At 48.1% G+C, this 11,922-nt stretch overlaps 1 protein-coding gene across 1 annotated transcript; it reads left to right on the top strand.

Annotated features, from left to right (window-relative positions):
- The first annotated feature begins 316 nt into the window (after nucleotides 1–316).
- Nucleotides 317–11,444, top strand: KLHL40 (kelch like family member 40). Its single transcript, XM_054192325.1, has 6 exons — nucleotides 317–1,632; nucleotides 5,350–5,510; nucleotides 7,116–7,223; nucleotides 8,495–8,680; nucleotides 9,243–9,389; nucleotides 10,160–11,444. Exons 1-6 carry the CDS (start codon nucleotides 487–489, stop codon nucleotides 10,269–10,271), a joined length of 1,860 nt encoding a protein of 619 aa, XP_054048300.1. The 5' UTR covers nucleotides 317–486; the 3' UTR covers nucleotides 10,272–11,444.
- The last annotated feature ends 478 nt before the right edge of the window (nucleotides 11,445–11,922 follow it).

The following is an 11,922-nucleotide window of genomic DNA, read 5'->3' as shown; positions in this document are numbered from 1 at the left end:
GGAGGTTTGATTAATCTGGAGGCTGTTTCCCAAGCACAGCGGCTGAGCCTATGGGTCGCACGCGTCTCCTGTCATGGGACGGCAGCAAAAGCCCCCGCTCCCCCCACCATGACTCATGGGCTGACAGACCCTTCCTGAAGCATCGAGGCTGGAAGTACAGCTGTTCCCCCGGTCCCCTCCCTTCCTCCTTGTCCAATGTGTCATATTAAAGGGTGATCGGCTTACACATGCTCCAGTATGGATTCCTTAAGCTTTGTAACGCTGTGGCTATATATAAAGCCCTGTGCTGGAAACTGAAGTACACAGACAGCTGCGACAGTAGCAGGCGTTTCACATTCCCAGTGTGCTGACAGTCTGGAAGGAAGGGAGACTCGCGAGCCCTGCTTTGAGTAAGTGTCTTTACCAGGGGCTCAGGTATAGATATATTCATAAATATATATATTTAAAAGAAGGACTGGGGAAAAAAAGGAGTGGTTACTCTTCACTATGGGTTTGCCTTTTGATCAAGTGGAAGAACTGCGTCTCTACCAGCAAACTCTCCTCCAGGATGGACTCAAAGACATGTTGGACCACAATAAGTTTCTGGACTGCGTCTTAAAAGTCAAGGGGAAGGAGTTTCCCTGCCATCGGCTGGTGCTGGCAGCTTGCAGCCCGTATTTTCGAGCCATGTTCCTCTCGGACATGGAAGAGAGCAAGAAGAGGGAGGTCAGTTTGGAGGATGTTGATCCAGATGTCATGGGCAAGATCCTCCATTATATCTACACCTCTGAGCTGGAGATCACAGAGCAGAACGTGCAGGACATCTTCTCCGTGGCCAACATGTTCCAGATCCCCTCCATCTTCACCGTCTGTGTGTCCTTCTTGCAGAAACGGCTCTGCCTCAGCAACTGCTTGGCTATCTTCAGGTTGGGCTTGATGCTTGATTGTGCCCGGCTGGCTGTGGCAGCTAGGGATTTTATTTGCGATCGCTTTGCGCTGGTCTCTCGGGATGAGGAATTCTACCAGCTCTCTCCTGATGAGCTTATTGCAATCATCTCCAGTGACTCCCTCAACATCGAGAAAGAGGAGACCGTCTTCGAAGTAGTGATGAAGTGGGTGGGGACCAAGGACAATGAGAGCCGACAGAAGGCCTTGCCTGTCATCTTTGAAAGCATCCGCTTCCGCCTCATGCCCAATGACTACATCAAGGACCATGTGGAGAAACACACTATGGTGAAGTCCAGCCCGGAGCTGCTTAAGAAACTGCAGATGGTGAAGGATGCCCAGAAAGGTAAATTCACGGTGGTGAGGAAGAAGAAAGTGAAGAAAAGCAGTGAGAAGCAAGTGAAAGACAATGTTGTCAATGGAGCAGTAGATGAAGAGGAAGATACAGAGGAGGATGCTCTCCCAGGGATCTTAAATGACACAATGCGCTTTGGGATGTTCCTCCAGGACCTTATTTTCATGGTGAGCGACAGTGGAGCAGTGGCCTATGATCCCACTGCCAATGAGTGCTATTTTGCCTCCCTGTCTACTCAAATCCCAAAGAATCACATCAGTCTGGTGACCAAAGAGAATCAGATCTTCATTGTTGGAGGACTGTACTACAACGAGGACAGCAAAGAGGATCCCATGAGTTCCTACTTCCTACAGGTACTAGCTTTATCTTTCTTTTGTTTCTTTGACCGCTTTGGAGCATCACCAGTCTTTAGCTTCCATGTGGTGCCAGTAATATACATCGTCATGTGATGTTAAAAGAAAATTGTAAATGAAGGTGAAACATTTGAGTTGTTTTACTAGAGATTCTTCACTCTGTATTTTTAAGGCAGATCCCACTGTGGGTGGGGGCAGGGAAGGAGGGGATGGGCTTCTAGTCACTGAGGATGAAGGCTTGAAGGGGTAGACAATAGGAATAACCCTTCCTGATCCAAATCATGAATAGGGGATCACATTGAATGGTGTATTTGGTTCAGCCCTGGCTGCCATAGGGCACACTAACTGGAAGGTTAGTGGCATCAGGTCTGAGTTCAGCATCGCACCTTTTATGTTCCCTGGTTATGAAACCCCCGCAAAGCCCAAGGGTGACTCTGTCAGGTGCCAACAAAGGGAACAGCAGCAGCTACAGCCACAGAGCAAACACTCCAAAGACACAGGGTATGTCCCTACCTACCAATATAGGCTCCATTTCCAGAGCTGTTCTTGCCCCCGGAGGTGTGCTAGGTCCAGCTCAGCATCTCTGGCCATTTCTATCATGTGCGGGGGAAACCGTGGTGTGACATCTTTTTGGACCCTCCACAAGAAAAGTGGCTGTTCTAACTCAGCAGTAAACAAAGCTGTGATCAGATCGAGCTGTGCACAGGCAATCTGAGCCCCGGCCTGGGCTGTAACCCAAGAGAACCTTCCCTGTAGTCAGCTAACGCAAGGCGCCTACCCTTCCTGCTGACCCTGTAGGAATACGGTAACTCCTCTGTCCTTCCCCCCCTACCCAGAAATCCTTTTGTTCTTCTCCCATGGCTCTACTTATTTTCCGAAAGGAAACAATAACATACCCAGGCGGAAAGGATAAGGTAAATGTAGTTCTCAAGCCAAGACATACAGCTTTGATCCTTCCATTGCCTCATTGCATGGGTAGGTCTGTATGCCTGCACCACGTGTGCAGGGACCATGCTTCTCCTCACCTGGAAAGGGTCAGGCTTTGGGACCTATGCAGCCCACGTAAAGCCTGTGAAACGAGAAGTCAGCAGGAAGAAACTGCAGTGCTAGAAAGCAGGATGGAGGGGGAAAGCAGTGGGAGTGCCAGGGGAAATCCTCTTCAAGATATAGCCCTTTGCACTGGACAAGAGATGACAACAGCAGCTGTGGCCAGTTCCATCACTTACCTGTACAGAGCAGGTAGATGGGCTGCTTTGTATTTAGCTGAAACCTATGTGTTAAAGACCAAGGCTCCACCAGTCTGGCTGCTGGCCAGGCAAGGTGATTCCTTGAGTGACAGTGAAGGTCCACCATGTCCTGGGCTGTTTCAGCATGGCTGCAGCAAGCAGGTCAAGGGAAGTGATTTTTTTTTTTTTCCCCTTTGATCACAAACTTGTAAGACCACATATGGATGCTGTGTCCAGGCCGGGGCTCCCCAGTATGTTGAGGTACTGGAATGAGTCTAGCAGAGCCCACCAAGATGGTCAGGGCTGGAGAATGGGAGGTACAAGGAGAGGATGAGCTGGGTCTGATCAGCCTGCAGAAGGGGAAGGGAAGATCTCATTGGTGTCTGCAGCTCCCCAATAGGAGACGACACAGAAGAGGGAACCAGACTCTTTGGATTTGCATAAAGATGGGACAAGAAGAAATGGCCAGGAGTTGCAGTAAAGGAAATTTCAGTTAGCTGTGAGGAAAACCTTCCCAACAGAGGTGGAACAGGGGTCCAGAGGGGTCACAAAGCCTCCATCCTTGCAGATATTTAATATTTGGCTGCCCAAAGCCCTGGCAACCTGCTCTAACTCCAAAGGTACACCTGCTTGAGCATGGGGGCTGGATGAAAGCCCATTGGAGGTCCCATCAATCTAAACTTTTCTATCATTCTAAGCTGCAAACAGCAAGATTTCTATATTCAGTTTCCATTTTATCACTGACTCAGTAGCCAATGCCTTGGGCATCGTGTGGCCATTTTTACCTCCTTTCTCACAAGAAGGGGACAGTGTTATCTTCACAGCTCACTGTGGCACTTGTGCATGGAAGGTGCAGACAAGTCCCAGGGCTGGAAGGTGCCATCAGTTTGCAAAGGTGATAATTTATTGCTATCAGTGCCACTACATAGCTCACGGTTTCTGTATGAGAGTCTTTTGAGCCTTTTTTTAGCTGAAACTTCACACAGCTGTGGACAGGCAGCTGTATGACGGACCCTTGAATCACAGTGTCAGTGCAGGAGCATCTTACACCTTCTGACTCTGTTTCTGGCCTCCCTGATTTCACATTCCTCCCGCTGAAGCCAGGAGAGTTTGCAGGTCAGGGATAGTTTAGACTTAAGGACGGGCACCCAAACATAAAAATGCTGATAAATCCCAGAGGCCTTGCAAATTTTGGCAGGAACAAAATGATTCCACTGACATTTCAGATGGAAAAGGGTGTCCTTTATTTGTCACTTCTAAGATTTATGACTTGAAAACAATGCTGAAACCATCAAGAAGCAGGAACTGTCCTGGTGACTGAGCTGCTCAGACTTGCACTATAAATAACACATATGTGGACCACAGCTTACGAAGAGACAATAACCACAGGCACCCAGCTGAGGCCCAGTCTTTGGAGGCAACCCAGCAAGCTGAAGCTCTTTGGCTCAAGCCCACAGCAAACAGTGCTTCAGGCAATGATGCATCACAGCCTCATCTTGCAGAGTCCCACCAAACTGGCTGCAAGACGTCACTCCAGACTTAACCCACAAAGTCTCTCTTCTGCTACCAAGCTACATTACATTAAAAATTTTTGCCCCGGTTCACAGTTCCCATAAAGCCTTGGTGGCCAGAGAGCCCTCCAGCCTCATAACCTTTCACATCTCTTTTTCTGGTGGGAGATGAGGCAATGTCATGACCTACAGATATCCAGGGATCTGCAAGGATTTGGCCATCTGATCTAGTAGCGCTGTCAGATGGGTCTGGCACACTTTGGTCAGCAAGAAGAGCTCTGGCTTTTGCAGCAGCATCTCAGTTTTATTCTACCATATTGGGTAGATAGGTATTGTGTAAACAGACACACACACGTTTCATCTCGTGAACACACTTGGTGATACGGGGCAACATCAGTATCTTGAGAAGCAGAGGAGGAACATGGTAACTAATCATTTGCCAGAAGGAAGAAGAATGGGTCGGAGAAGAAGTGGCTCAGGGGAGTGAGCTGTGTAGCCAACTTTGGCAACACCACGCTGTTACCTGGCAGAGATGGAAAATATCAGGGTGAAATTCTGTGGCGTGTGCTATAGCTGGAGAGGTTCAGACAAAATTTCTAAGATTGAAGTGCTTCAGTTCCTCTAGTCCCAGGAACTATCTGTTATAAGTCCAACGTGGGACTCTCATACAAAGATGACCAAACTTGTTCCAAGTCAAGGATTTGGTGCACAGAGCAGAACATGTTGCTGCTGATGTGTCTCTGCTCTTATGTTTTGTCATAAAACATATGTCATATGATATATGACTTGGATTTGCATTAAGATCCCCCATCCCACACCAGAAGGCAAGGCACAGGCAGAGACTGACATTGCAGAAAGTGCCTACTGGGGTGACCAAGCTGCACGTGGGAATGGACTTTGCCCTCAGCCTCTGGACCTTGATTTTTGCTAAGCTAATGGGCTGGGTGAGCACACACTAATGACCATGTGTTTCCTTTCAGTACGACCATCTGGACGCAGACTGGCTGGGGATGCCCCCCCTGCCCTCCCCTCGCTGTCTCTTTGGCCTGGGGGAGGCTGAAAACTCTATTTTTGTGGTCGGCGGGAAAGAACTGAAAGAGGGAGAAAAGACCTTGGATTCAGTCCTCTGCTATGACCGGCTGTAAGTGTTCACGTGCGAGTGCGGGGCAGGAGGTGGTTGACAGGAGAAAGAGAAAAAGCTGCTGTGCAAAATGACTCCAGCTCTCCAGGGACCAAAAGATTTTGGAGACAGGGCTCGAACTCTAAATGTAGACGCTGGGACCACTGGGACTGTCTCAAGCTGTACCCTGGGGCTCTGAGCTGTCTGTCTCCAGCTGCTTCATTTATTGTAACTGAACCTCCAGGAGATGGAAGCCGTAATGGGGATATTATGTTATCAGAGATCAAACAGCAGATGTTCACAGGGGACCTGTACTGAGGAGCAAGGGGAGTCTTTCCTTCTGCTTGCCCCTCATTTTGGAGGTTCAGCGACCTTTACCATAGTGTCACCGGGAGTGGTTTCGGACAGGAAAGTTTGTTTTGAAAGCATTCAGATATAGCACTGAATGGCCCACTCTGAGAGATATCAGGCTTAATATACAATTATTTTTGCACAATGGGCTCTGACCCATGAGCTTTAATAGAAGGCACCATCTCGTTCTGCTCACAGGAGGCAGAAGCATCCCAAGACTGTTCCTCTCTGCCCCAAAGAGACAGAACAGTAGGTGCTAACAAGCCTTTACTTGGTCCGTATTTAGATGTGTGTGCTTCAAAGTCTGTTTTATAGGCAGAGATGTGAAACCAGTTTCATTCTCACAGAACGGGGCATTTGTCTGCCCCTGCACACTTTGCGAAAGGACATATCTGGCCCTGCTAAGTGCTCAGGGGGTGCTTTGAATACCAACTTGAAGATGGTAGAGATGTGAACAGCACCACCGGTATTTCTAGTATTTTTTAGGTCAAGATTTCAACTGTAACAAAGCTGGAGAAGATCAGCTGCTGGCCTGTGGGATCAAATATTTCCCCAGAGTTACTGAGCGATTAGAAATCACACAGAGCCCAGGCATCTCAGTTCTTAGGTAAAATAAAGTGCAGGTCTTGGGGGCTACATCCTACATGTATGAAAACTGGGGACAAGTCTAAGCTACATGGACATGAACAAACATCTCTTGAGAAATTTGTCAGCCCTATTTGGGTATCAGTTTGGGGTTTCCAAAGCCTTATAGGTACGTCCTCTGCTCAGCTGGTCTGGAACTAGCTCAGGGACCTCAACACAGTCCTGCACTACAAAATGTGGATAGTGGAACCCGCCATGGGGCCTTTCTGAATGTTGGCCAACCGTTGCACCTCAAAGTGGAAGGTGATGGCCAAAAAACAAATTTGTCCTCGTGATCTTGCACCCCTAAACCACATTGGTTTTAATTTTTCACATCATGCAGAAATCTCTGTCTCATCTGTGTCTGGCTGGTAATGCTTGTAAATGAGGTGAGGTCCCAGAAGAAGAGGGCCTGTGTATGCACAAAGCCCAAGAGTGCATGAGTATTAGCATAAACATTCTTCTATTTTATTTCCCCCTTTTTTTTAGGTTCACAAAATTTACTGGGTGAGCCCTATCTTATTGAAAACTTCATATTTTTGAGATTGAGTCAGGGTCTGTGCTCGCCTCTAGGTCTGGAAAGTGTCATGTGCTCTAGGCCTCACCCAGAAAGCTACAAACCGTTTTGCTTCTCATTTTTCTCTGGCCCAGGTCCTTCAAGTGGGGTGAAGCTGATTCTCTTCCCTATGCAGTCTATGGCCACGCAGTGGTTTCGCACAAGGACCTCGTCTATGTCATCGGTGGCAAAGGAAGCGACAAGTAAGTCAAAAAGCAAGAGAAATACAGGGAGTCAGTCCCCAAACTAGTGGGAGCACAGACAATGAGTTGAAACCTCCCCAACCTGGATGCTATGGGTTAAGGAGGGTTGAATAGGGTGTGAGACATGGATCCTTCCCTCTCAGCTCACCTCTGTGACTACAGCCCTTCCCAAGCCATTAGGAGTCCTATGGAGATCATAGAATGGTTTGGGTAGGAAGGGACTTTAAAAATCATCTAGTTCCAACCCCCCTGCCATTGGCAGGGGCACCTCCCACTAGACCAGGTTGCTCATAGCCCCATCCAGCCTGGTCTTGAACATCTCCAGGGATGGAGGCTCAACAGCTTCCCTGAGCAACCTGTTCCAGTGCCTCACTACCCTCATAGTGAAAGATGTCTTCTTGATATCTAATCTAAATCTACCCTTTTCCAGTTTGAAGCCATTACCCCTCATCCTATTACTACATGGCCTTGTAACAAGATGGCACTGAGATGGCACTGTCCTTTCAGGAGAGGGAGGATATCATCCCCTTTACTCACAATAAATAAATATCGCACAGATTGGGACACCTGCTGAAGAGCAAGAAGCCCCTTCACATTGAGGGTCTCCTGTCTTGGACTTGTGGAGCAGCGTGGTCCTAGTAGTCAAATCCAGATGTGTATTTGCAATAGGAGTGAAAAACTTCATCAAAGCTGACCCCCATCCTGCCCTCCTGCAGGAGATGAGCTCAGCAGAAAAAACCTCTCTTAAGCACCATCGAAGCAATTTCTTTCTAAGCAAGAAGTGTGGCTGTTTGCAGAGCAAACATGCCTTAATCCAGCAAAGACAGGTCCTGCTCTGAAAGGATTACCATCTGGAAAGTGTGAGCATGCATACATTCATGCACCTTACATCGCCATCCCGGGGAACGGGGCCGTTACTGATGATATTTCACAGCATCAAGTCATATCAGCAGCACTGAAAGACTGTCTGATGGCTGTGTGTGAGGTCCTGAGAGGCACTAGAGCTACATGGACCCGTATCCAGCGGTATGACCACAATGTCAAGCTTTTAGGACTCCCATCGAAAGTGGGCACCTCAGGAGGGGATACACAAAAATGATGTCTCCCGGCATGGCCATCCTTGGGTGCACACCCAAGCAAAGGCACTCCTGTCAATGTGGAGGAGCAAAATCCTTTCTAGAGACCCCACGTTCTTCCCAGACAGCCCCCAACTCCTGCAGTGCAAAACTGCCCCTCGATCAAGGCTCCTTCTCTCTCTCCTCTTTCTCTAGGAAGTGCCTGAAGAAGATGTCTGTCTACAACCCATCCAAGTTTGAGTGGAAGGAGCTGGCTCCCATGAAAACTGCCCGGTCCCTGTTCGGAGCCACTGTGCACAAGGACAAAATCTATGTGGCTGCTGGTGTGACCGACTCTGGCTTGACCAACTCGGTGGAAGTGTATGACATTGCCACCAACAAGTACGTACTTGAGCACATCTTCAGGGTGTAGTTGCACAAAGAACAGCTGTAGGAGTACATTAATCAACCTCCAAGTATTCTGGAGTTTGCTTGCAACTCCTGATACCAGTTCCTCCCAGTCTGTATTTCTTGGACAGCTAGGCATCACTAAGGCCACTGTAGTTGGGCTGTGGAACATCTCAGGCTCACCTTCAAAGCAGTTTTGCCAACTGGTGCAGCCCTTGGTTTCCCTGCAGGGCTGTAGTTTCGTCTTGGCAGCTTCACTCAACACAACAGACTCTGTGACTTTGGGTGGGCCTTGCAGCTGTGGTCCCACCACTGGGACCTGCTGGTCCATGCCAGCTGTGCTTCACAGCTCATCTACTCAGTGCAAAATGAAGTTGCACTATGATGATGGAAACAGATACCTCTAACAACCAGTCAACGTACGATCCTATCTCATGTAGACCTACACAAGTTAATCTGTCAGTAGCTAATTCAGTTGTTGGTTCCTGATGCAAGGCCAGTGTTGGTGTGGGTGTAGGCAGGGCTCCTTAACATGTCCCCTCTCTCGATGTGGCAGGTGGGACACTTTCACTGAGTTCCCTCAGGAGCGCAGCTCAGTCAGCCTGGTGAGCTTGGCTGGGGTGCTCTACCTGCTCGGAGGTTTCGCCACGGTGGAGACGGAGTCAGGAGAGCTGGTGCCAACAGAGCTGAATGACGTTTGGAGGTGACGATCTTCCCCGGGGCTGTCCAAGGGAGTGTGGGAGGGACATTAGTGAGAACCACTTAGGGAACAGAGTAGTTTCTGTCTTTCTTGATGCCTTCGGTGTGAGACGGGTATTCTTACCCCAGAACAAGGCTGCAGGGTCAGTGCAGGGTCTCTGTGCTGTGCTGGAGGGCACATTGGGTGATTCAGTGACCTCTCCCAGCCTCATACAGCAACGTACCAGGGAATATCTGCTCCTTTAGCTTTGCTGCTGCATTGACATTTTGCCTGGAGCTGGTTCCAGACCTCCCCTTTGGCTTGAAGCTGTGTTTGTGCAACACATGCTCTCCCTGGGAAAAGCCAGTGCTCAGGCTGGAGATCAGGTTGTCTCTAGGTGCAGGCAGAGAAGTGGGCAGAAAGCACTTTCTGATGGCTGCTAATACAGCGTTAGCTGCTCCTGTCCTTCATGTCTGTGGCTCTAGAGCACCCTCAGCAGGCACCTGCTGGCCTTCACCACAGATGTTCAATCTTGGTGCCATCAACCCACTTCCCAGTAGAAAAATAGACCCTCCACTGTGAGACCACACACTGACATCCATGTACTTTAGTCTGGCACTGCAAACCAGACCACACCAGGGCTGAAAGTCCCCATGGAGCTCCCAAGGTGTCTTGTGGCCAAATGATGTCTGTGGGATGTGACACCATGCGCTAGGGCTCACACCACTATGGAGAGCTGCTGAAGCAAGGGAGAGGAGACACTTTCCTCAATTAAACTGTCTGTCTCTCCCCAGATATGATGAAGAGCAGAAGAAGTGGGAAGGAGTCCTCCGGGAGATTCAATATGCCTCCGGTGCCACTTTCCTTCCCGTGCGCCTCAATGTTTTGCGCCTGACAAAGATGTAGCGAGGCGTGATTTTTTTTTTTCCCATGAGGGTCTGGGGCAAAGAGGGGTGGGAGAAGGTGAGGCCACACTTATCAACGCAGATGTGGCAGCTGGATTCTGTGTAGGACATTGCATCTGTGATTGGTACCTTTTTACTTAGTCAAATGGGAAAGGGGGAAAATTATCTTGAAGCCATATGGGAACTTGAAGATGCTCGCAAGATAGAGTAGGGTTCTGGAGCCTGCAAGGAGCTGGGGTGGACTGAGAAGGATGGAGCAATGAGATGTTCCTGTCTCAGTAGACAGGACAAAAAACTTATAATCTTGTTCTGCTTCTTTCTCCATATTTTTCCCTGTCTTCTCAACTGCTGTTGAACTTCTCCAAGAAAGAGTGCAGGCACAAAGTAGGTCCCGAGGGACTAAGCTAATGTTCTCAGGGAAGGGGGGGATCTGTAAAGTATTTCCCCACCTAAGATAGGTGTGAGCATGATACTAGAGTCCACCTTGGAGAGGAAAAGGAAGGGTCAAAGCCAAGTGGTACAGAAGAAACCTGGGGGGACTTTGATAAGTTCCTGGGTGGTGCGGGTTGTTGGGATGAGACAGTTAAAAGAGCATGTGACCATGGGAAGCAGAAATGCTTTGGAAATTGAAAAGAAAAGAAAATAGTCTTAGTTCTTTGCCTCTGCCTTGACTTTGCACTGAAGAGGCGCCTAGAGTTCAGGTCTGCAGGAGGGGAAGAGTCATGCAAGTAGCCGGGTAGAAAGCTGGGAGAGACAGGCAGGGAGGGCCATGTGCACTCATCTCCAGCCTTTTCGGCTCCTCATCTTCAGTCACAGATCACAATGTCCTCACTTACGGTTGGATAAATGCTGTTTTTCAGGGAAAGGTTTTATATTTATGCTGTTTCTCTTATTTTTAATGTTCTAACCTTTTTCTTTCTTTCTTTTTTTTTTTTTTAAGAGTATTCTAGTTTGCTAAATACGTGGAGATCTCAGTTGTGTTTGGCTCAAAGAGAGCTTCCTACTGAGGAAAAAATGCATTTTTTTAAAAAAGTTATCCATAATGATGTTTTGATAGAAACACAACTGTACTGGCAGCAGGACAAAGATCTGCTAGAACAAAAATCTCCTGATGCCCACACCATCTGACCAGTGGTTTATTTAAAAATAAATTATTAGGCTATTTCAAAAGAAATCCTGTTTTTGCGTGTTGATAGTACTGCAACTGAATGTCCACAGCAACCAAACACAAGGACCGAGCAAAAACTGTGATGAACACACACAGCTAACCAGCCCTATGGAGAGCCCTTGCACAGCCCCAGCTTTAATTCTGTTTATTTTCCCCCATTTGGCAGCTAAAACTTTAGCATCCATAGCCTTACAGCTCTTCTCCATAGATATGAGGACGAGAAGCTTACCTAGGATGAGAAGGAAGCTGTATGCCTACACGATTTCATGATACCATGAACAGGGGTGATAATCACTAATAAAAAAAGAACAAATAAAACCCTTGCAAAACAATACCCTCGAAGTGGCATGAAAATTATGGTATCAAAAATCATATCTGGCTGATTCATCTAGCTCCAAATGCAGTCGTGGAGAAACTAAAATGTGTTTGGAAGGAAAGACAATTTGGCTGGAGTAAAGGAACCAGAGTCTTGTCCTGGTTTCAT

The sequence above is a fragment of the Rissa tridactyla genome, chromosome 2 (assembly GCF_028500815.1).
Source record: "Rissa tridactyla isolate bRisTri1 chromosome 2, bRisTri1.patW.cur.20221130, whole genome shotgun sequence".
Lineage (NCBI taxonomy): Eukaryota > Metazoa > Chordata > Aves > Charadriiformes > Laridae > Rissa > Rissa tridactyla.
This window is presented reverse-complemented; position numbering and strand designations above follow the sequence as displayed.